The following is a 27030-nucleotide window of genomic DNA, read 5'->3' on the forward strand; positions in this document are numbered from 1 at the left end:
CTGCAACAAAATATGTAGTCCACAGATATTGTTTTCTGTTATGGTTTTTCCATCATCATCACATTTCATGCTTAGGTATGACAACAAAAGTAATATTGCCTTTGTAAATCACACTATGAATCTCAGTAATGAGCGGACATCTGCACACCATATAAAACAACATAACTCCGCCATTATGCTTGTCCGTGGTCTTAGTCAATGTTAGTCATTTCCTCATGGCTGTGTAGGCTACTTTATCACTGGTGCTTCCTGTCATGTGATCAGCGCAGACTATCACTGTCATCACACTTGCAACACTTAAGCCTTTATCCAACATGCATGTGATTTCCAGGAGCAATAAGAGTTTTTTTTTTCCCAAGCACAGGAAGTTGATAAGCACACATTTATTTGGAGAGAGAATTGCTTCCCTGTTTCAAGACTGTTGTGAACAATACGGAAACTTAATAATGTTGACTCTGTTTCTACATAGACTGGCTGAAAGAGTTAATTATTAATAGGCTGTTTATTGCCGTATTGCAATTGTGTAGACACAGTAGTGGATTAAGAAGTCACCATATTCACATTGTACAGTTAACTGCTTATAACCAAGCTAAAATGGCACATATATCACTGCTAACATTGTTTTCTCGGTCTTGTATTGTCAATGGTTAAAGTAACTGTTTGTAAATGGTTTATTAAAGTGTACTGTGCACTCATCACATAATTATTTGTCAGAGAATATGACCCATGTCCTCTTAACAAAATTATGGAAGAGGATAGGGAAAGGAGAGGGGAGATAGGAGACTTGAGACCTTCGGTTCAGTACAATTTATGTTATTATTGAATACCAAACAGGGCAACAGACTCCTGAACCAAATGAGGAATCACCTAAAACATTAGGTGGTGCAGGTAGCCTACTAGTGCCAGAGACAGGCTCCCTATCTTTAGGGGGATTTCAGAAGCAGTGGTCAAGTCTGGTACTAGGTGAGACATCTTTCCTCAACCACTGCTGTTTACTGCTTGGAAATCCCCTTAAAGGAGAAATCCGGACGATTTTTACATGGATCTTGATCGTTAGACGTCACAGAGTACTGTCGATGGCAAAAATAATGAACAAATCTTTAAATTTACACTAGATGCTTTCTTCACAGCTAATGAGTAGAACATGCATCGTTTCTGTTTATTTTGTATAGACCTTTTAATGACATTTTGAGCCTGTTAAGAGGCAAAAAAGGCACGTTTAGATGATGCCCCCAAACCTAGCATCATAGCTCAATGGGAGTACTGGCCATTAACTGCAGTTACTCCAGTTCGGTAGCACAGATTTTGGTCGTTGTTTTTCCTATCGACAGTACTCGGCAACATCTAGCGATCAAGATCCATGTAAAAATTGGCCGGATTTCTCCTTTAAAAACAGTGGATGTCTCTTGGGTCTGGTATATCCAAATCATTTGCTTACTGACAAATCTCTTTCTTTCTTTACTTAAGACATTGTAAATGATGTGTCACTTACCCCAGGATGGTTGTTTGGTAGAGCTGGCCGGCCTATATCTGCATACCAATGACAAACATGTTCGTTAATACTTGACTCAACTATCTTAATCTATCCATCCACCTGAAATTATTTTATTCCTAGTAAAGTCTATACACTTCATCAATACATACAGTAAGTACAGTTTATATGCTGTTGCCAGTAGTTGAGATTTAAGAAAGAATTAGGTTTAGACTCATGGAATTGCATAATAAAATGTATAGCAATGATGGCCGTATCCATCCATCCACCATATATCCATCCATCCATCCATTCATCCATCCATTCATCTATCCATCCACCCATCCATCTACCCATCTATCTATCCATCCACCATCCATTCATCCATCCATCTATCCACTCATCCATCTAGCCATCCATCCATCCATACTTCCATAATTCATCTATCGATCTACCCATCTATCTATTCATCCAGCATCCATCTATCCATCCATCCATCCATCCATCCATCTACCCACCCATCCATCCATCCTTCCATAATTTATTCATCCATCTATCCATCCACCCATCTATCTAGTCATCCACCCATCCATCCATCTATCCATCATCCACCCATCCATCTATCCACCCACCCATCCCACCATCCATCCATCCATCCATCTATCCATCTATCCACCATTCATCCATCTATCCACCCACCCATCCATTCACCCATCCACCATCCATCTATCCATCTATCCACCATCCACCCATCCATCTATCCACCATCCACCATCCATCCATCCATCCAGATCCACCATCCATCTACCCATCCCCATCCATCCATCTATCCACCATCCTTCCATTATATCCACCATCCATCTATCCACCATCCATCCATCTATCCACCATCCACCCATCCATCTATCCACCATCCACCCATCCATCTATATCTATCCACCATCCACCTATCCATCTATCCACCATCCATCTATCCATCCCATCCACCATCCATCCATCTATCCACCATCCATCTATCCATCCACCATCTATCCACCATCCATCTATCCACCATCCATCTATCCACCATCCACCTATCCATCTATCCACCATCCATCTATCCACCATCCATCTATCCATCCACCCATCCATCTATCCATCAGCCCACCCCTCCCATTTGACCATCAGACCACACTGAAGGGACGCTACTGTACCGTTGGACGCTCCCTCGGGCCGTGAGCAGGGCTCAGTGAGAATTCGCAGGAGCCCATCTGGCTTGTAAGAGTAGTGCTCCACCAGCTGCCAGAGAAACAAGGCAAGACACACAAACACACACACACTTCACAAACACGTATGCTACTAACACTGTGTGCAACACTTAGATGTGTGAACATGTCAGTTCTTTACAGTTTTTACAGTCCACAGCATATTTCCTCCTATATATAACTAGGCCATAGAGTAGCTGATATTAGCATATTTTTCAGCAATAACAAGAACTCAATATGCATGGTATACCCTAACATCATGATATGGACTTATATCCTATTAGTATGAATTATCAACAATGGAAATGCTTTCATGCATGTGGTGAACAAAGTAGGATTTATTGTCATCATTTGTAATAATAAAGTAATGGTTTTATCCATCAAATGAAACACATTAATTTACTCACTTAATAGAAATCCTTATTAAAGTCTAAACTCTAAGAACTCTACTGACCAGAGGAGACAAATGCAATCTATTACCTGCCACAGTGTGTCAAACTTCTTGCCATCAGGTATGGAGAGCTTGCCAGCTTTGTCTTTGTCGATGCGGTAATGCATGACCTGCCCATCATGGAGGAGACAGAGGGCATAGGAGCCGTTGCTATCCCTCTGTCTGATTCTGGATGAACGAGAAGAGAAGAGAGGAGTCGTGAGTGGATAGCAGAGGAGGGAGGAGAGGGGGAGCAGAGAAGAGAGAACAGAAGAGAAAGAACAGAAGAGGAGAAAAGAAAAGAGTTGAGAGTGGATAACAGAAGAGAAGAGAAGACAAGAAAAGAGAAAAGAAGAGAAGAGAAGATGGAGGCAGGTTGAATGGAACGTGCAATTATCAGCTTCACTTCTTCATCAGACTTACTCTACAGTATTACACAGAGAGCAGTGGTGGGTAGAGTACTGAACATCTATACTCAAGTAAAAGTACAATTATTCCCTTTAAAAATGACTTGAGTAAAAGAGAAATCTGAGAAATCTACTCAAGTAAAAGTAAAAAACAATTTTGTTAATAAATTACTCAAGTAACAAGTTACTTTATTTGTTTTTTTTGTATCCTTTATGCCTGTTTGCTTTTCTCCTCCTCTGTAGGCTAATCATATAGGCAACCATATTTTAACAGACCAATTGAAATATATTTTATTTAATATACTTTAATGCTATTTGACACACTTATTGTATGTAGGTTATCTTGTCATAGCCAGAAAATGCATTACATATGTGGATTGAAAAGCAGTCACTTCCAATCCATTGCCAACTGATTCTTCTGCTTTGCATTGCTAGAAGTCTGATTATAACTTCACCATACAGACAATGTAACCTAAAAACAATGGCTATATTCAGACACGGGCAGTATTTCAATTTTATGTATTTTGCAGGATTGGAACAAATCTAATGTAGTTTGTAACAAAATACTTTGAGTGATTGTATTTAGAGTATTTCAAATACTTAAATACTTAAGACAAATCTGTAATTTTCTTCTCTAATAAGCCAAAATATCATCTCTCAGTTAAATATACTACCTATAACCATGACAATAACATATGCTTGTCATAGTCCAGGAGCCAAAGGCCAGAATCTTGGTGAATCTGGTTTTGTCGGTTAAAGTTTTTTTTCTTTGCTGTTTCTTGTTGCCATGGGGTTATTTTATAAGAATAGGGTGATAATAACCCTTGGGAAATTCCCTACAGTATATTCAGCTCTAAAGTTGACCTAAGTAGCAAGTTGTCCATAAAAATACTAATCTCATTACCTCCTTTTTGAAGGACCATAAAATGTGAACTCCAGCAAGTTGTCCATAAAAATGTTAATCCCATTTTTCATTACCCTTTGCCAAAAGGACATGGGCATAAAAATTTTTTTGTTTGTGATTTCATCCCAACTTAAAACATTTATCCTTTTCTTTCAGTTTAGCTTGAAAGGAGTGTCTTAGAGACAAGTCTGTTGAGGAGAACAAATTTGACCCCATGACTTTGAGTACCTACTGATTCATGAGTTCTACAGGATAGAAATGGATAACATGGTATGGAAATAATGGAGAAGACAGACGAAGAGTTTGCTATGTTACAGTTGATTCCAGGATGATATTCTGTTTGTCCCATGTTGTCAGTCATGTATTGCTTCATTTATGTCAGTTCAATCATTGTTTCATTGCATTGAAATGATGGTGGGTAGTTTGTTATGTTACAGTTGATTCCACTGCTGCTAAGCTTTTTTGTCAGATCTAATCATTGTTTCATTGATATGGGGAGCTGGTTACATTTTTTTTACCAATGTACTTCATAGGAAATTACAAAATTAATAGCCCTCTGTCAGCCAATCAGAAAATAGTACTTCTTGTCTCTTGGGGATATTTTTCAATTACCGTATATGTAGTTTCTTTTAAAAGTTGGTATACCATGATTATTGTGTGGGTATTTTTGTATTTTCAAATTACTAACGGGTCAATGACGTGACGCTCATTTTTTTGTGTACATATGGGTTACATACATTTAAAATTGTTAAAATTTGAAAATAATTTGACAAATTATATCAAATATCATTTTCATCAAACCCTAATCTTAAAGTTTTGGATTTATTTAATTTTGAAAGAGTTTTAACTGAATTTGGGTAAATTGTCAACACGGGTGTAACCACAAAACATGAACCAAATAATTACACTTGCTGAAAAAATTTGAAATTCTCTCCAAAATCCCTTCTAAAATAATCTGGCATGATCTTGCACAAGAACTTTTCTATATTTAATACAATTAATGAAACCCCATTGTTCTGAATGTTTGAATTAATATGGGGAATCGTGGTTCGTCACATCAACCACTTAAAATGTCAAGTGGTGTAAACCACCATTTAAGGAGCAATTTTGTATATTATGTCAGAGAATCATGTGACAGGAAATTATGTCATAGAGAAGGACCCTTCAAGACCCCAACTGCTATGAGTCAAGGTTAGCAACTCTCTTTAAAGTAACATAATAGTGTTTTTAGGCCATGGCCAGGCAAGCTTAGGTTACATGTCAAATGGTATGGCCTTTTAAAATGTTGATAAATCATAATAATCATAAAATATTCAATTTAATATAAAAACTGTGTTTGAATATTCACATAAAGGTGAAGTGTGTACATAGTTGTCCATAATAATGCCTGCAATTTTTGCTTTTAATAGAATGTCAAATGGTGTAACCAGTTACACCATTTGACTCTTTTCTGTTTGAGACCAGTTTGATCAGATTCAGGGCCAAGAGTATGTAATTTTAGGTGCCAATTATATTATTTTTATATTTATTTATATTTATATTTATATTTATATTTTATATTGAAATAGTGACTAACTATTTAGCATGAACAATAGCTTTAAAAAGGGTTTAATTAGATTGCAATTTAGTTTTATTTTTGAAATGTCAAAGCCTTTCATTTTAAATTTAAACTTCCATAATTATTTTTAAACATTTTATTATGATGTATGTAAACAGTATGTTCAAATTATAAATAAATAATATAAATACATTTATTATATATAAATGTACCCTTTTGTCCCCAATGGATGCCACTTACAAGCAAGAAAAAACTTGTCTCGCCACAGAGTGCATGTGAATGCAGATCCTGCTGTTGGTTGGTTGTTAAGAAATGATCATACCCACTGTTTCACTCACTCTTATTCTCTCACACACACTTTGGGCCCTAATTTAGATATTTAAAATGCATGGTCACTAGCAAATAGCTGTAAATACATTTAGGGTTTATCCAGTCCACATTCGATGGTTTTGTTATCAAACGCCAGGTGCCTGGCAAAAAGGTGGCTCTTATGTTTCAATCAGTCATGGGTGTGTTTTGGGCTTAACATCCTTAAACCAATGAGGAGGACATCTGTCATTCCTTTAACAGCAAGCAGGGCAACTTCAAACAGCATCAGTATTTTGATAGTCAGCTGTGTATTTGAAGGAATCTGCTTTGTAATGCAAGATCTTTATGGAACAGGTATTCCACTAAAGCCATTCTTTACTAAAACCGAGAGTAGAGTATAGGCTACACACATCTGCACTTTGTCTATTAATTGAACATATAGGCAAAGTGAAACTAACTTCACTGTGGTGTCATAGTCAACGACAAAACAGTTATACACAGTTAATTACTTTCAATATTGACTGACAATGGGTTAACAGCAATAACATAGCCTGAAAGTGGTGAACTTTTAGCTGGGACATGTACTCGTATTAAGCCTTGTCTAATAATATCGTTTCTGCAGTGACAACACTGACAGAGTTGAAGCATATCGGCTAAATTCCTACTTGGGGCCAGTTTAGCAAAGTTGTAATCTTACCAACAGCAGTGAATTTATCAAATTGTTGATGCTAATGACAATAGATTGCAATTTCACATTTTTGAAACGCCAAAGCTTTTCATTTTAAATTTAAACTTCCATAATTATTTTTAAACATTTTATTATGATGTATGTAAACAGTATGTTCAAATTATAAATAAATAATATAAATACATTTATTATATATAAAATGTACCTCTTTGTCCCCAATGGATGCCACTTACAAGCAAGAAAAACTTGTCTCACAGAGTGCATGTGAACGCAGATCCTGCTGTTGGTTGGTTGTTAAGAAATTATCATACCCACTCTTTCACTCCACCTTATTCTCTCACACACACTTTGGGCCCTAATTTAGATATTTAAATGCATGGTCACTAGCAAATAGCCGTAAATACATTTAGGGGTTTATCCAGTCCACATGGGATGGTTTTGTTATCAAACGCCAGGTGCCTACGCAAAAAGGTGGCTCTTATGTTTTTAATCAGTCATGGGTGTGTTTTGGGCTTAACATCCTTTAAACCAATGAGGAGGACATCTGTCATTCCCTTTAACAGCAAGCAGGGCAACTTCAAACAGCGCATCAGTATTTTGATAGTCAGCTGTGTATTTGAAGGAATCTGCTTGTACGCAAGACTTTATGGAACAGGTATTCCACTAAGCCATTCTTTACTAAACCGAAAAGTAGAGTATATAGGCTACACACACATCTGCACTTGTCTATTAATTGAACATATAGGCAAAGTGAAACTAACTTCACTGTGGTGTCATAGTCAACGACAAAACAGTTATACACAGTTAATTACTTTCAATATTGACTGACAATGGGTTACCAGCAAAAACATAGCCTGAAAAGTGGTAGAACTTTTAGCGTGGACATGTACTGTATTAAGCCTTGCTCCACAATATCGTGTTTCTGGCAGTGACAACACTGACAGAGTTGAAGCATATCGGTTAAATTCCTACTTGGGGGCCAGTTTAGCAAAGTTGTAATCTTACCAACAGCAGTGAATTTATCAAATTGTTGATGCTATGACACAATAGATTGCAATTTAAGCGATTTTTGAAACGTCAAAGCTTTTCATTTTAAATTTAAACTTCCATAATTATTTTTAAACATTTTATTATGATGTATGTAAACAGTATGTTCAAATTATAAATAAATAATATAAATACATTTATTATATATAAAATGTACCTCTTGTCCCCAATGGATGCCATTTCTACAAGCAAGAAAAACTTGTCTCACACAGAGTGCATGTGAACGCAGATCCTGTTGTGGGTTATTGTTAAGAAAACCATCACACCCACTCTTTCACCACTCTTATTCTCTCTCACACAACTTTGGGCCCTAATTTAGATATTTAAATGCATGGTCACTAGCAAATAGCGTAAATACATTTAGGGTTTATCCAGTCCACATTGGGATGGTTTTGTTATCAAACGCCAGGTGCCTACGCAAAAAGGTGGTTCTTATGTTTTCTTAATTAGTCATGGGTGTGTTTTGGGCTTAACATCCTTTTAAACCAATGAGGAGGACATCTGTCATTCCCTTTAACAGCAAGTAGTGGCAACTTCAAACAGCGTGATCAGTATTTTTTGATAGTCAGCTGTGTATTTGAAGGAATCTGCTTGTATGTAAGACTTTATGGAACAGGTATTCCACTAAGCCATTCTTTACTAAAAACCGAAAAGTAGAGTATAGGCTACACACATCTGCACTTGTCTATTAATTGAACATATAGGCAAAGTGAAACTAACTTCACTGTGGTGTCATAGTCAACGATAAAAACAGTTATACATAGCTAATTACTTTCAATATTGACTGACAATGGGTTACCAGCAAAACATAGCCTGAAAAGTGGTAGAACTTTAGCTGCGGACATGTACTGTATTGCCTTGCTCCACACACTGTTTCTGGTGACAACACTGACAGAGTTGGGAAGACATCGGGTTAAATTCCTACTTGGGGGCCAGTTTAGCAAGTTGTAATCTTCACTCTTATTCTCTCTCACACACACTTTGGGCCCTAATTTAGATATTTAAATGCATGGTCACTAGCAAATAGCGTAAATACATTTAGGGGTTTATCCAGTCCACATTCGGGATGGTTTTGTTATCAAACGTCAGGTGCCTGGCGCAAAAAGGTGGCTCTTATGTTTCTTAATCAGTCATGGGTGTGTTTTGGGCTTAACATCCTTTAAACCAATGAGGAGGACATCTGTCATTCCCTTTAACAGCAAGCAGGGCAACTTCAAACAGCGCATCAGTATTTTGATAGTCAGCTGTGTATTTGAAGGAATCTGCTTGTACGCAAAACTGTATGGAACAGGTATTCCACTAAGCCATTCTTTACTAAAACCGAGAGTAGAGTATAGGCTACACACATCTGCACTTGTCTATTAATTGAACATATAGGCAAAGTGAAACTAACTTCACTGTGGTGTCATAGTCAACGACAAAACAGTTATACACAGTTAATTACTTTCAATATTGACTGACAATGGGTTACCAGCAAAAACATAGCCTGAAAAGTGGTAGAACCTTTAGCGTGGACAAAAGCGTTTAGCAAAGTTGTAATCTTACCAACAGCAGTGAATTTATCAAATTGTTGATGCTATGACGCACTTAGCTCTTAATAGGAAACAGTGTTAAAGGCAACAACACTTTAGCTGAGGGAATAATCTCGCAGCCTTGCTGCAGATCATAAGGGGGAGTCTGATTAAGAGTAGTCTGATAACATAGACAGCTAGCTAGTCAAACTTAAACAATCTCATCCTGAAAACAAGTAAATTTGTCTGCCAGTGCTGCTTTGCAGTGTATCAAATTTGTTATGATTAAAGATAGCTTTTTTTCTTTTCATGGAGGATGAGAGGTTGTTGATGTTGACTTCACTACACTGAACTAATATTGAACTAATAGGTTCATATGTTTATTAACACATCCACTGCAGTTTTTATATTGGTATTATTATTTTTTTCTCTTCATTGATATGGAAAAGGTTTTACAACTGTTTTACAGCAATGCAATAAAATAAAACACAACTTTGAATTTGTTTCAGGCGTTCAGAATATGTTCAAGTTCTTTAAAACATGCCTTTAGGCCTGCTTTAAAAATGTGGAAAAAGGTTAAGATAATTTAACTTTACTGTATGATAAACAATTCTTGATATGAGGCACACAAAGAAAAAAAAAAGAGTATCCATGGAGATCATGATCACGTAAATTTATATGTCATTGCTAATTACTAATTTGGTGACTGACCATAGCAGTATTGCAATTGAAATCTTTTTTCTATAATGTTAGTTGAAACTTAGGAAGCACTACCGGGGCCTTGGGCCCAGATATGTATATCTCTGTGTTTTGTTTCAGGTGCAATCAGTGGTCAAAAAGGGGGAGCCTTACAGACTCTATTTTTTTTTTTCTTTTGTCTATTGCTTTTTTTCCCCTTGAACTGTTTGGTTATTGTTTTTTATCACTGGTACTCTGTGGTACTGTATACAAAGCCGGTGATTATTTGATAGCATGGTGCCATCACTAAAAATGTAATTCCATTCCAAATACCAACAGTGTGCATCTTGAACAATGTATTCTAGTGCTATTTCAAAATACACAGAAAAACACTTCTTTAACAAATTATGGGAATTTTAACTTCATTCAGAAGCACTTCTTTAACAAATTATGGGAATTTTAACTTCATTCAGACCTTCAAAGAGAACATAAAAGACAAAGTTCAAATAAACTGGCTATGTAAATAAATCGTGCATGCACCAAATTAGAGAGAACCACCTCCACAACTCACCCACCCACTAACTCATCCACCCACTCATGCATTTTTACATAGTAAGATTGCTTTCAGATGCGAAAGTGGAACTGTCGCACTGTCCCTGTAAACCATTTTTCCCCACCTACCCTCGCTCACGGTCACTACAGGAAGTGTTGAGAGCGTTGTACACAACACGGAAACCACAGGGAGAGCTGCAGCACAATGTGGTGTCACTAAAACCCAAAAGTCATTTTATTTGTCTTTTGTTCTCTTTATTATTCTTAATGAGAAACTCTGTGTACTCTGTACTCTTGTCTCTAGCAATGGAGAATTTATTTTACTGCCGACACAATAACCATCGAATTCACAACACATCCCCTGTGAAACATCATCATCTACACTGGGTGATGCTGCGGTTATCTGCCCATAAAAGGCTCCGGCCCACAAATATAGGTATACTTCATATACATTATGTACATAGCATCATCATACTGTCTACTCATATATGAGATTTATGTAGCACAGTTGGGTCTGCATGCACATAGAGAGGTCCATCAGGCCCTTTCAATGCCTTGAGGATATATGTCAAATCCATCAGAAATAAACAAGGCATTCTATGTAACTGAACAACAACAGTTCACTGTGCAGGGTCATCTTCGCCATTTAGCTTTAGGAGGTTTGTGAATGCACAATGAAAATACTACAGGGCAATTCAGAGTTTTGATGTTGACACACATAATACTGTGTCTTATTCTGCACCACAAATGTAGCTTTAGTTCAGGCAGACCACAGTAGTCCACCTAAGCACCTCAGCTGATGCTCTGCTGATTAGCTCAACCACAGTCACTCTCTGAATTAAAACAGTCTGATTAAGTCAGTCCTCAGTCATTCAAATTTGCCTGCTGAGCTTATCAAACAAGTACCTGCTACTGTCTCTGTCCCACCTCTTCTTTTTCAAAAACAGAAAATACTTTGTTCACTTTGGTCAAATACCACTCGTTGTACTGCATATCCTCCTTGTATTTGTCACATTTTATTGCATTTATAAAAGGTAACATACTTTACTTTGCCCTGTAATTGTGTGTTCTTCTCAGACGTATTTAAAGCCAATAAAAGCTGTTAAAGCTGCTATATGACACACTTAATCCTCATTCAGACTGCAAGTAACTAGCGACTACAGCGATTACAGATTAAATAAATGCTGGAAATATCTGTGAAAATTTCAACTTTTCAGGAGACTAGCGAAACAAGCTAATTGCAGCACATGCCAATGGGGTTTTACACTCACCGAACTAATTAAAATCTTCAAAGATAAGAGTGGTTCTGACTGGACTGTGCATATGGTGGTTTGAGAACATATTGTTCAGAAATGCTCACTTTCACTTACACGACCATTGACGCACACAAACTCTCACATGTATGGTGTTTCATATAGTGAGGTGAGATGCTGTAAGGAAGAGAGAGACTTACAAGAACTTGCCGTTGGTGCGCGGGCTTTTTAGCAGGCGCGGCTCCGAGTCATCGCGTGTGATGGTGCCATGGAACCAGGGCATCTTTTCATGGGCTGTGGTGGCGATGAGCTTCTCCAGCTGAGGCCGCTGGCTGATGATGGCCTGCTCTAAAGCATGGCCCTACACACAGAAACAAACAAACACACACACACACACACACACACCCGAAGGACAGGGTTAATTTGGTCAATGTAAATTTTGAAGAGAATTATTCGTCAATGACCTTTTATTTCACGACTAAATTGTAACAACGTAAATGAAAAAAATATTTTTGAATGAAAATTACAGTGAAATCTCATTCACTCATTCGTTATGCCCTAATGAAAAAAATGTAAGATAAAACAGCTTGCTTTATCACAGAAATCAAACAAGACACATTGTGTTCCTTAACCACTTACAGTACATGCATGAATATGCAAGTCCAAGTACAAATTCCCTCTGCCTTCATCATGTACGGTATATTTCTCATTGGATGGTCTGTTCCTGCTCAATGCTTGCCTACCCAAATGCCAGTTTATGCCTATCTGGAAGTTCCTTGCCAGAGCTACTGGTGGGTTCTAGGATGCGCTCCTCAACTTCACAAGTAATCTTCCAGGTCGGAAGATACGAGACGAGATGATCTATGGGCACATTTCACCTATTGTTATGTCGAAAAAAAGACACAGTGCATTGTTCCAGATAAAGATGGAGTGTGGATAGCCCTATAAGATGGGCAGAAAAAATACTACCAACTAGAAACGACATTTGAGGACACGCCATTCGCTATGTTTGCCCAGTTAAATATGTATAGTAATGTTTGATTGATTCGATAAAAGTAGGTGAATGCTAGTCAGCGATCTTGCGTGTCATGACTGCTCTCCCTTCGGAAGCAGAACCCACCTCATAGAGCTGCTAACTTCATCACTTCATTTAGACAATTTTCATAAGCTTGCAGGACATGTAACTGAGTGGAAGCATAGAAGTGTGGAAGTGTCACCAAACGCATAATTGATTACACTTTTATCTTAATGTTATTTCATGCAATATTATTTTACGTTAAGACTGTTAGGTCTTCTTTATTCTATCCTGGTTGCTGAAGTGTTCTACATAGACAAATCATGAAGTAATCCATTAGGCTACAAATAATTAGATAATTTTAGATTTTCTGTTAGAAGATTATGACTAAATGTTGACTAAAAGTAGACTAAAATTAAAACTGAGAAACACTGACTAAAATTAGACTAAAATTACTTCCATTGACAAAATCCTATCTAAAACAATACAAAAGACAAAAATGTGACTTTAAATCAACTGCAATCGTCAGTGATTGCATCTAACCAAAATGAAAACACACAAACAGGCGCACCTGCAGGTGTACGGCCGTACGCACTGTGCGTACAGTACCATCAGGCTACTCAATTGTGTATTCACACCAAATTGGCCTACCATAACTTCCCAACTCTGCACAGTATCCCATTAACTGACAGTAGGCTACTAGGCTATTTACAATTTCCTGTAAATAGTTTGTAAACACGTTAGCTAAATCAACTTATGCAGAACTATATGCACGCGCCCCTGCACACAAACACACTTATAGAGCATGATGGCTACTAAATGGATACTAAAGATCAATGCTGGGTCTTTAAAAAGGACACAGAAATGTTCCCTTCAAAAATGAATGTCCCTACATAAGACAAACACACACACACACACACACACACAAATGTACAAACACAGACTGTATGATGGGATGGTCTTTCTTCTCATCACCTCCACACTTAAAACTAGAACTCTGAAGACCTTGTACAATCCACCAGCTCACATCATCATCTCTTACTCAATACTTTTAATGTCAAGTTTTTATTTCAGTAACTTAGCAAAGCTACATTAGTAACTAAACATTAGCAACCTGAGGACTGAAACTGGCTCATTTAGCCATCACCATGAAACCATTTAGTTGCCCCACATCAGACTCAAGGCTAGTGCTGGTCCAGTTAATGCAACCTAACTCAGTACTCAATGAAGCTTCTTATAGCCATAGTATGAATGTATACACAGATGTAAGATGTGCATTTCAAAATTATTCTGCTGTTGCTAGAATTGCAAACACAACAAAATGCAACACTATGTGTCTCACATTTTCAGAGTATATCACACATCCTTTTCTCTGGAATGGTTTCTTGAATTGCAAACACACCTAAATGCAATACTATGTTTCTTGCATTTTCAGTGCATATCATGCATTCTTTTCTCTGGAATGGTTTCTTGTTATATTTTATTAGTTTACATTCTCAGTCTAATTTTACTTTACACCATTACACATAAGTATGTTGTTGTCTTCACCTAGCTTTAATGAGATAAGGTAATACAATCATTATTTTTTTTCTCAAGTGATTGCAATGTCCTCCTGTATTATTATAAGTATTCTAACTTGCTTGTGTAGAGTATGAATCAGCCCATACAATAACCTACATGTAAACTTAAACAAGGAATACCACACAGAGTCTAGTAACTGAATGCAAACTGATGTTTCAAAACAGTGATACATTGTTTTTTTCTGCAACTAGACTTTTTAAGTTCTAGCCAATACATTGAGCAGAGCCGGTAACTAAGGTAGGATGCTTATCTCTGCATCAGTATTATGCTCAGGACCACTCACAGACCCACCATCATCCTGTTAAATTACCTGCTGCAGTGTGCTGCAGAGCCCTCAGTTTTAGTGTAGGCGTGAATCAGACACCTTGCTGGTTTTTTTTACTGTTATGGTTATGGTGTTGACTCGAATAGTTATGTTTTTCGGCCGTGAGATGTACTCCCACAAACCCCTCGGCACGCAAATCAAAGACTTGGGCTGCTGGCTACAGACAAACACACCACCACTTAACAGAGCCTCTGCCTACGCAAACTTGCACCACACACACTAGCACTCTGTGTCTGACTCCAGTGACGTACTGTATATCCATCAACACATTCATGACTGGCCCCTCGTATTTGTAACCATATATGCACAAAAGCTTCTGAGGTCATGATGTACACATGTAGCACAAGGGTCAAGTACATGATGTCAATTCTAATGAAGTTGCTTTTTATGAAATATGCTTTTATTGTAACAGCGGTCACAACATGATATTGCACAACTGCAACTCTGCAGCTCAACAAGTTAACCCCCCCCCCCCCCCCCACCCACACACACAAACACACAAACACACACACACAAGGGACTTGGGATGGGTGTGTGTGTGTGGGTGGCGGGGATAGGCATCTGAGGTGTTTTTTTGGATTGCTTTAACAGTAAACACCCGTCGACTTACCTGCAGGTTCCACGTCTGTTTGACGTATTGCCGGATCAGCTGCTCCTTGAGGTCCTCGAAGGCTCCCACCTTGGGCTCCATGCCCTTGGGCCGGTTCATGGGCTTCTTGAGCACGCAGATGAGGCCGTCGGCTTCCTGCGCATGGTAGTCGATCACATCCACCGGGTTACGGTGCGACTTCCCGCCGGCGATGGCATACGTGTCATTCAACTCCCTCTCGATGGTGTAGTGGTACACCTGCCGGCCATAGGCCACCGACAAGGCGAAGCCGCCCAGGTAGTTACGGCTCTGGCGCAGCAGGTAGAGGCCATCGCCCATGCCGCCCTGCTTCAGGTAGTCCTCTGCATCCTCGCGGGTTATGTTGCCGTAGAAGTACGGCAGCTTGTTCACCTTGTCCGCCATCGCTTGTGCCGTACAACCCTTTCGCTCTCTCAAGCTGGCACGCAATGAATCATTCACCGGCCTCCTGAGACACACAGACACAGACACACAGCAATGCACAGTGAGACACAACTCAACGCACGACTTAAAGTGGGGAACTGTACTTTGGTGACTTCTGACGACAGGAAGTTGAACAGTCCTGCTCAGAAAAGAAAGGCTCACAGTTGAATGGAACAGCTTCTCTGCTGTTGTACTAGAGAAGACACCTCCTGGGAAAGGCTCACATCACATTTTATCTAGAGACACATTAATTCATTAATATCAACTCATTGAGGCTTTCTTTTTCTGTGAATGTGAGAGGGAATAAGACACCAGAACTGATACAGGTCAAAGAGTCAATCTCAACCCTCGGTGTCCAAGACTGCACAGCATACCCATTCATTTATGAATAATTCCAAACAGTTTTGATGATGTACAGTATGTTGCAGGGCTGTTATCACCACACTGGATGAAATCTAATGATGACTGAAAATAAGTCAAAATGGACTGAAATTACTTTACTACTATTAATTATTAAAAAAGATTTAAATGTATTTGTTTAGCTGATACTGACAGTAAACAATAAGTACTCTCTCTCTCTCTCTAGAGAATATACTGTATGTCTTTTGCACAGTATGTGAGTATGTGGTCTACCTCGGTGAACTGTCTGCCTGAGCTTGAAGTATCAGTATGCTATTTCTAAACTGGGCAGTGAGATGTGAAAATGCAACTACAAGATCTTCCTGATTTCTGCAATAATCTTTTTGCTGCTTGAAAGACATCTTGAAAACATATATTTGTCCACTTTTTGAGATTTGCTAAGTGAGTGATTGAGACTCCTCCACCTGAGAGTTAAAATAAACACCAGTGTTTCTCAAATGCGCAATCACTTCAAACACCCTTCAGATCTACTTCAGACGCACAATGCATTGCCACAGAATGTCAATTATCCATCAGAAAATTTCATATGTTGCTTTTTCATTTGTTTGACCAGTTACACTTATTTTTATCTATTGAATGATTACTTCCAGGTTAGTGGGTGACAGGAAAATTGCAGCCCTGTGTCATTCGCAAATGTTACACAACGGTAGGCTGAATGCAGAGAACAGCAAGTTTAGGTCTCCCTTCAAAAAATGACAGATTTTCCTATTGGAGCTGAGGTAGTGAAACTTACATGCTCATCCAAAATACGTATTTTGTCTAAAAATAGAAAGGGTTGATGAGCCATATTCTGCGATGTCATACACGAAAGGGCAATACTAAAAATAAATACATGCCATGCGTAATACAAACTATCAAATTATGTTATATTATTAAAATGTTGGCAACAAGGGTAAAGCTAAGAAAAGTAAGGAATTTCTAGCTATGTGAAACACACAATTGTTAAACATGTTCATGAATTCATTTTAAATAACTATCGCCATCCCATTGACCCATAATTGTACGTACAGTATGTGTTTGATGGAATTTGCACGGTTGAGAGAAGCCTATTTTTTTTTCAATGAAATGGTAATACAACAAATGGAACAGCAGGCTGCTAGTAACAATAATACGTAAAAATGACAGTTCTTTTACAGAACGCAAAAAGAAGAAAAAGAAAGCTGCCAAAAACAGTACAACAGACATCCTGTTGTCCTAAAATCTTTCATCTTGTATGCAGCCCACTGTAGTGCTGTTGGCCTCTCACAAAGACCTACTTCAAAACACCTATCGCAAGACAGGAACGAACATGGATCTAAATATACATATAGTCAAGAACATGCAAGGAAACCACAGAAGCTTGCAAAAAAAGGCCCAGACTCTTTCTGGTAAGAAAGGTCATTGTTATGGCAACCATGGCCACAGAGGCAGCTCATGTACCATAGGGCACATTTTCACCTGAAGCACAAGAGAGGGGGCCAATATGTGACGCTGAATCTTGGTCAAACAGAGCGTGTGAACCTACTGTATAGACACCAAGACTTCAAGCAAAACGGCTCAATACTGCTGAAAACTGCTGCAAAGGTTGTCTTAATGTAAATGTAGAGAAGCAGAATCACAGTTCTACTTAATCAATGAAAGCATGGATTTTTGAGGAGTATTTTTTTTAGGTGTGTACATAGCGACAGCTGCTAACTAAGTTGTATAAATAAATAAACAACTCTTTGATCTTAGTTTTAGGATAACATGAAACAGAGAGTGTGGCTGACATATTAAGTAAAGTAAATAAATATATAAATTATCATTGATATTATTATTGCAGTAACTGAAACTTAAGTTACAAAAATAACTTAAATTACGCACTATACAGCCCATAATTACAAACACTCTCATCCTTTAGAGATAAATACATAAGTAAATCATTCAAATAATAATTTAACAAAATAAAGATCATGTCCATTATTGACCTCTATACCAGTGAACTACTATCATGTCCACTATATTGACCATCTGATAAGACACCACAATAAGAGAAACTGGCCTCAGACCAAAGGAAAGCAGCCAAGCCTAAGTGGCTGACAGTAACATAACTTTAATAGGATCTGAACATAACAATTATAGGATCTGAATTATGAGATGCCAAATTGAGACAACAATTTAAAATGGGCTAAACTGAGACATAAATATAAGTGTCAATATTTTTCATGCAACATTTAGCGGTACTAATTCTGGCCATAGTGTGACATTCATATCCATTTTAAGATATATATCCTGGTCAGTCGTATTAAAGGAAAGAACAATTCTAACAGGAACATTAAACTCATACTGACAGTCAGAACTTACTGACAGAACTTACTGACAGTCAATTATATAACACCTGCATCAGCAGGCCACAACATTAGGCCTTCGCAAACTGAAGCATTTCAGAGTTTACTAGACATCACTTTCCACATGTAGAAACAAATCAATTAATGAAAATATTATATATTCCTCATATATATATTATGAAGAATAAATTACTTCAACATTTGAAAAGCCACTGTCATAATTTGAAAAACCCTGTCGATCTGCTCCACCCATTTATGTAACATTCTTTATATAAAATCTTTTTATTTAACATTAACTATTAGAACTTTTCAGTAATTTGCAAATATAACCCATTGTATATGCATCCATTTAAATTATATAATTCTCTGAAACGGCATATAATGAAAAAAACAATGTACTTAAAAATGTAACTTCGGTCTTACCAGGAACTGTCTCAGTCCTACAGCCTATGACCGCTCATAGAAGCTACCATCTTCAACTGCTATCTGTACAGGAAATGATGTGGTCAAGTAGTCTTTGGATATTTCAAACGTTTCGGCAGTAGGACGTGCTAACTGTCTGAGGGCGAGTCTCACAGCTCAAGAGCCATCAAGAGAAAGAAGAACAAAGACTAATGAATACACAGTTTTGGGTCTGTACATGCTATGCGTGTGTGTGTGTCTGTCCCTGGTTTCAAGCGAACACTTAGGGTTCTACGTGGAAGTGTTTGCCAGCTTCCTCATTTCATCTCATTTTCAGTTACTTCCTCGAAAAAAAAAAAAAAAGAAATAAAACTTCCCTTTTTTCACCCACCAGAAACCAAGCCATAGAAATGCAACTCAGGGCAGTATACATAGTTATACTGGACATCCCACAAGTCTGTCATAGCCACAGCCTACTGCTTCATATGGCAAAGCTTTATGACATATACCATCTAAATCTGTGTGTCATCTAGAGCTACCAAGCATGCCAAGGGAAATGTCCAGAGTCCAGGGAAATGTATGTCCATAATGTTGTCCTGATATAGGAATCAACTGTGTTTTTTTCTGCAAAGTGGTTTTCTCCGATGTCAAAATATGGTATGCCGGTAATCTCTCTGGTTTCGTTCCTACTGTAACTCCATCTATGATCTGATACACTGGCTGCCATTTCTAAAGACCATTTCATTATTGGAACAACATTGAGATTTCAAATCATTGAAATTTGTCAGCATCCAGAGAAGGCCTCTGAAGGCCCAGAAAATGTGGGTGACAAGCAAAAAAACAGCTTAAAGCCAAGTTTATGCTGGTAGCTGGTTTTAGCTGGTGGTCTTTGCTGGTTTTTGTGGGCAGCCGTGGCCCATTGGTTAGCACTCTGGACTGTGGGCAGCTGTGGCCCACTGGTTAGCACTCTGGACTTGTAGCCGGAGGGTTGCCGGTTCGAGCCCCGACCAGTGGGCCGCGGCTGAAGTGCCCTTGAGCAAGGCACCTAACCCCTCACTGCTCCCCGAGCGCCGCCGTTGAAGCAGGCAGCTCACTACGCCGGGATTAGTGTGTGCTTCGCCTCACTGTGTGCTGTTTGTGTTTCACTAATTCACTGATTGGGTTAAATGCAGAGACCAAATTTCCCTCACAGGATCAAAAAAGTATATATACTTATACTTCCTCCAGCTCTCGCTGGTCTTTGCTAGTGTAACTGATTGGGCCACCTGGTGGACATGCTGGTGTGACCATCTGAGGAAACTGGTCATGCTAGTGTGACCAGCCTATCATGTGGGATACGGCTGGTGTAAGATGCTAGTGACCAACCTGCCATTCAAACTAGTAATGTAAGACCACCAACACCAGCTAAAAAGACCAGTTTGAGGTGGTACGACAAGCAAAACCATCTGAATTACCATCATAAGCTGGGTAAGCCAGTTGAAGGTATGTTTTCACAATGGTTTTGCTGGTCTAGCTGGTCAACAATTGTAGGGTGGTCAAACAAGCTGGTTAACAAACTGGTCAACCAGCAAACCACCTTAAGCTGGTTAGGCAGGGTTTTTCAGCAGGGAAGTTTAGCTTATTGCTGTCTGTACACAGAACTAGGGTGTGTGTGTTGATATGTATGTCTATGGGCGTGGTCTTATTTATGAAAACAAATGTTCAACAAATGTGAATGAATTAAAATGTTTGCATACAGAGCATATGCACGCATTACATGGACACCCACACATGCACATATTCAAACGTGTTCAGCTCGACTAATCAAAAATAGAGGAATAGGGTTTGCGTATGTGTGTGTTTGTGTGTTTGTGTGTGTGTGTGTGTGTGTGTGTGTGTGTGTGTGTGTGTGTGTGTGTGTGTGTGATGTGTGAGTGTGTGTGTGATGTGTGAGTGTGAGACTACTTGTATAGTGTATACAATCACATTGCGTGAATGGAGCCAGTTTTTTTGGTTGTAAGCATTCATGTGTGTGTGCTGTTTTTTTTTTTTTTTTTTGGGGGGGTGGGGGTATGTGGGGGTTACGTGAGGGCATACAGTAACCCTCTCCTCAGGGAGTTCTGCTTCTGCTCAGAAGAGTAACTTAATTCAAATGACCCAGTCAACATTTCACACACTATTCTTCTTATGAAACACCTCTTCCCGAGCGCCGCCGGTGAAGCAGGCAGCTCACTGCGCCGGGATTAGTGTGTGCTTCACCTCACTGTGTGTTCACTGTGTGCTGTGTGTTTCACTAATTCACCGATTGGGTTAAATGCAGAGACCAAATTTCCCTCATGGGATCAAAAAAGTATATATACTTTATACTTTACTCTTCCCCTTTACACATTAATACAAAGTTCAGATTGTTCATTAATTCTCAGTGTACAAATGGCACTAGTTTCCGACAAATCATCTTCACAACAACAATTTCCCATAAACCACACGATGCTTGGAAAATGACAAACTATGAGAAAACTATGAGAAAGTGTTTGCTGCTGCTGGGGTAAGATTTGGGGTAAAACCGGGGTGTAACGTTACATTTTATCAAAATACACTTGCCCACTGTGCACCACACCAAAAAAATAAACTGCACCAAACTAAAGAAACTGCATCAAACAGCCTTCCCACCATAAATAGGCTCACTTGAGTTGCATATGTAGCATCGGCGAACTGAAGTTGTACATGCATGTTTCTTCAATGTACACTACTGTGTGGCTGTGAAGACATGCTATGAAAACCAAAACAGTGCACAAGATCTGAGATTCAGGCGCACAGAATTAACAACAAGGTGTATGACAGGTTGTTTTATGTAAGCACATTACTGGATGATACACATTTATTTAATTAAATCCAATTCAATAATGGGTAACTTCAACCTCTGATCTAACATCCCTAGAGGGGTTCCCATGACACAGAATAATGTAAAACATGAAGAATATAAACTGTGTAGATTTGTGTCTTTTCAATGTCAATTTAAAATATATTCCACAAGAATACCTTGTCAGAAAAAATATCTGTTCCTAAACATATTTATCTATGTTCCACGCGACAACTTTTGAAAACGACAGAGTGCATGAGCCCCACCGCTGGAAGCATGCAGTGTGTACGCTGCAGCATACCGTATAGTACTTGACCAAATTATGCAAAAAATTAATTTAGGTCAAACATAAGCCCTCATGCAGCGGATGAGAAAAGAAGCCATGCTGTAAATGGAAACTCTTTAGTCAAGGGCGCAACACGATTTCTTTTGAGGTTTCCCATACATGCTCTATTTTTTTCTTTTTCATCTCTCTCTGGGTAAAGAAAGCCCCTCACAAACACTGTCAACTCTCACTATTTTTAGAGAGCTTGGGGCTCAGGTTTTGAGGTGAGAGAGACAGGAAGCCATTTTTGTCCACCAGGTGCAGGCGCAGACGGTGGCTCCTCCGCTCACGTTGTACCCGAAACAAGCCCAACCTGTAATCCCACTAAGGACCAGTAGAGGTCACAATGGTGCAACAACATCCAGCAAGCTCATTCCTGAAGACAACTTTCAACTTCTCCTCTTGCTCCATCTTTCCTAGTATATCAGTAAATCTGTGTGTGTGTGTGTGTGTGTGTGTGTGTGTGTGTGTGTGTGTGTGTGTGTGTGTGTGTGTGTGTGTGTGTGTGTGTGTGTGTGTGTGTGTGTGTGTGTGTGTATTAGCCTCTGAACATGGCTCATGTGACCTCTTCTTTATCCCGAAATGTGTCAGCAAAATGCCTGTCATCACCAGTACTGCTTCACAAGACATGATATTTTAGGAAGGACTTCAACTGGGGATTATCTCTACTACTTTTCACTCCAGTTAATGTTCTGTCATTTTAAACTGGAATTAAAAACTACAAAAAAACACACCACTGGTTGACAAAGTTGATGATTTCATAATAGGTTAATTGTTGATTCTGTTGAATTGTGAATTACATTATGCACTAGACTTCCTGATAAACAGAACTTTGCACAGTTCTAAAGGCCATGAAGAGGTTCTGTCCTGTTACAAATATGAGCAGCCTCTCAGTGTTTTGAAGTCTAGGGAGTTACCTACTGTAGGCCACCAACTACGCAAGATCCACTGGCTCATTCTGCACAAACCCAGAGGAGTTTAGTGTTGCGTCACAGACTGATGCCAATTTACACATATCACTAAATGTTCAAATCACACCTGAAAAGGTGATGTGGCTGTCAGTCTTTTGCCTGTGGCGATGTTGGATGGTGCTTCATTCACCTGGTGAATTGATTCCATAAATAGCCATAACCTTCCAGCACACTATCTACAAAACACTTGGCAATTTATGATATATACCGTAATACCTAAAACAGCTGTTTTAGGTTATAACTAATGACATAAAACATAAAACACACTAATGTCCAAAGAACACATTTGTGTCACAATAATGTATATTTAACACGACAAGGTGAAATATTCTGGCAGCAAACAGACAGACTGAACGGATGTATGACGAAAACCACAATCATTCAAATCTGATCTCTGATATCTCATACACTTCATCACACTGTCTCATATTTTAACACATGGATTATGCATGAATACCCACATGCATGAACACACACACACACACACACACAGACAAAGAGACACCCACACACTTTGCTTCTTGTAAACCACACAGCCACACGCAGCACAATTTACTGGCAAAGATGAGAAAATACAACAAAAGATTAATTAACTATCTGGTGGTGTGATATGATTGATGAACTCATATTGCTCAAAGTGTAATATTTGCCAATATTACAGAGTGCACAAAACAAACAACTGAACAATATTGCTGGCGTAGTTAATTACTACTGCCATTGTGGTATACAGCTTTAAAATTGCCTTAAGGGCAGATTGTGTGAATCTGGAAAGATTGATGGTAGTTAAAGATTTAGCAAAGTAGAGATTTAGCAAAGCAAAGCAAAGTTTACAGCCTGAAACACTTTCAATAGCCTACTACATTTGCCCCCAAAAAATCAAATATATCCTGACATACAGAAATAGCTAAGGGTCTTATAAAACATGAAATACACAACCAACCAGATTCACCATTTACCATGGCGCTGCTTTATAATGACTACTGTGTGGGGAACACAGGTAGCTCATCAAAGCCAGGTGTTTCACAACGAGAGCAGATAAAATTCATCCTAAATGTCAACAGTGATGTCACGCGTTGATGGCTGCTTTTATGGACATGAAAAACGACCTCTGCAAAAGGAATTTGATTGATATAAAGAGCAAGTTGCGAATGCATTATGGACGGGTGACATTTCTCCCATCCAGGAGATATGCAGATAGGGTTTTTCGGAGAAGACCCAGCGTTGTCAACCTTTGTTGATGCTTAGATAGTTGCAGCTAGATGGGCGTTGCAAAGCCAAAGCCATGAGATTCCTCCCTTACGTCATCAAGAGAGGAGCCTCGAAGGGACGCATTTAGCCTCTTCCGAGGGGGCTGCGCCTTTAAATATTGGAGTCGGAGCTCCAATGGGTTTTTAGAGGCATTGCAGACTTGAGCGAAAGGAAGAGACAGGTGCTAGCGAATCCTGGAATCACTTGGCACAATATGACATCAAGGATCTGAAGTGTCATTTCGTCGAAAGCATTATTATTTTCGTAAGTAGGACGACTTTTATTTATATCCGTTTTTTGATGTTTGATGATTTGTTTTCACATCTACTATCCTGCCCCTTTTTCGTGTAATCTTGGTCAGTGTAGTGATGAATAATTCATTTCATCTTTCCATTTTAATTGAAATAATGTAGTAATATGCAAACAACAGGAGTAATAACTTCTTTTGATATGGCCAATTCACATTGCATTTCTTTTTTTTTTATCGTCATGCATCTTGGCTGAATCCTGCCTCCAATCCGAATATCGAACAGTTCCAACCCGATAAAAACACATTTCCATACTATGTTCTGTTTATGGGTAGATTGGGTAATTAATGTAGTATAAACTAGCCTACTTTACTTTACTTAAAGTTATATTTTTTAATCTTGACACTCACCTTGTGTGCTTGAATGAACGATATTCTTGTACCAGGGTGTCATGATGCGTTCGTGACCTTCTCATCTGTATCATCTATAATTGGAATTTCGAATTTAGTTATTATTAACCCAATCGGATGTCTAGTTTGACGACGCAGAAAGTGATAGAATCCCATGAACCAGCGCGAGACGACTGGGAGGATTTTTTAAAAAAAATCTCGTTGTCACCCGTTGTTTTGCCCTCCCTTACATTCTAAAAGAATGCTGACTTAGCATATGACGCTTAACACAGTTGCTGGATAATCAAGCCATGAATATCAGTTTGGTGGGGATACCGAACTCCTAGCCCATAGGTGTCGCGCAGGCAGCCGACCAGACGTGGAAACCCGACTGGCACGTGCTAGTCTACATCACGTTTGCGTGGAGGACCTGGTGCTTGCCGTTTTAAAATTCATTCGTATGCTGCTCAATTGACCGTTCAGAAACCTCCTGCAGTTCTTGTGTTTCCTTCACATAGGCCTATTTACTCACATGCCATATTGTGTTGACTATGAACATCTAATTTGTTATGTTCATATTGTATAGGTTATTCACATATGAAATATACATCTAAGTTGTAAGAGTCTGACAGGGCTATTTCTCTGCTGTGTTGTGTAGGTAGGCCTACTGTGAAGAGCTATGCCGGAGCAGAGCAATGACTACCGAGTGGTGGTGTTCGGCGCAGGGGGGGTGGGCAAGAGTTCCCTGGTGCTGCGCTTCGTCAAGGGGACCTTCCGCGAGAGCTACATCCCCACCATCGAGGATACGTACCGGCAGGTGATCAGCTGCGACAAGAGCATCTGCACGCTGCAGATCACCGACACCACGGGCAGCCACCAGTTCCCGGCCATGCAGCGCCTCTCCATCTCCAAGGGCCATGCCTTCATCCTGGTCTACTCCATCACCAGCAAGCAGTCGCTGGAGGAGCTCAAGCCCATCTATGAGCAGATCTGCCAGATCAAAGGAGACGTGGAGAGCATCCCCATCATGCTGGTGGGCAACAAGTGCGACGAGACGTCGGGCCGCGAGGTGGAGTCGCCCACGGGCGAGGCTGTGTCCAAGAGGTGGAAGTGTGCCTTCATGGAGACGTCAGCCAAGACCAACCACAACGTCCAGGAGCTCTTTAAGGAGCTGCTCAACCTGGAGAAGCGGCGGACAGTCAGCCTGCAGATCGACGGCAAGAAGAACAAGCAGCAGAAGAGGGCAGAGAAGCTAAAGGGGAAATGTGTGGTTATGTAAGAGGGGGTCGGGGGGGGGGGCAGGCAACCGGTCGGTCCAAATCCAACATCCTCTCCCCTGCATCCCTACACAAGGACGTAGACTAGAACTCTTACTGATGGTCGTACCAGAAGAAACACCCACAAATGCACCCACCCACACACACCAACATACACACACACACACACACACACACACACACACACACATGCACACACACACACACATGACTCATCATGATATATCTGTTTATGCTTAAAGTTTACACCAGGAGGGCGGAGGAGGACATGCCACAAACGACCATGTAGTAGCTTCGCATGGAGACAAGGAAGTCAAGACATTTAAACGGTTTTGTCAGGCTTGCTTGTACAACGGAACAATAAAGCTAAAAAAAATGACTGTACAGTGGAAGACCAAACATCTATAGTGCTCCCCAGTACTCCTCCAGCTCTCCGAACCACTCACAAAGAAGATTTGTTGAATAACCTAATATCCCCAGCCTGTGCCAGAAAGGGATTTAATTTCACTGACTGTGTATTTGTACCAGAGCAAGGTCTCAACACCCACGTCTTACTGTTCAGCAATCCATTCCCTTCTGGA

At 39.4% G+C, this 27030-nt stretch overlaps 2 protein-coding genes across 2 annotated transcripts in view; one reads left to right on the forward strand and one right to left on the reverse strand.

Annotated features, from left to right (window-relative positions):
* The window catches only part of syk (spleen tyrosine kinase), a 35703-nt gene extending 10336 nt beyond the window's left edge, over nt 1-25367 (reverse strand). The window contains exons 1-6 of the mRNA XM_048258246.1: nt 25194-25367; nt 15584-16049; nt 12253-12413; nt 3196-3334; nt 2665-2749; nt 1493-1530 (exon numbers count right to left, since the gene is read on the reverse strand). Coding sequence (XP_048114203.1) covers nt 1493-1530; nt 2665-2749; nt 3196-3334; nt 12253-12413; nt 15584-16049; nt 25194-25267 — 963 coding nt within the window. The 5' untranslated portion in view covers nt 25268-25367. The remainder of the gene's footprint in view (nt 1-1492; nt 1531-2664; nt 2750-3195; nt 3335-12252; nt 12414-15583; nt 16050-25193) is intronic.
* The window catches only part of LOC125304624 (GTP-binding protein Di-Ras2), a 4414-nt gene continuing 1961 nt past the window's right edge, over nt 24578-27030 (forward strand). The window contains exons 1-2 of the mRNA XM_048259038.1: nt 24578-24799; nt 25831-27030. The exon at nt 25831-27030 is cut by the window's right edge and continues 1961 nt beyond it. Of these exons, the coding sequence (XP_048114995.1) occupies nt 25852-26451 (600 nt within the window). The 5' untranslated portion in view covers nt 24578-24799; nt 25831-25851 and the 3' untranslated portion in view covers nt 26452-27030. The remainder of the gene's footprint in view (nt 24800-25830) is intronic.

Source organism: Alosa alosa, chromosome 12 (genome assembly GCF_017589495.1).
Source record: "Alosa alosa isolate M-15738 ecotype Scorff River chromosome 12, AALO_Geno_1.1, whole genome shotgun sequence".
Lineage (NCBI taxonomy): Eukaryota > Metazoa > Chordata > Actinopteri > Clupeiformes > Clupeidae > Alosa > Alosa alosa.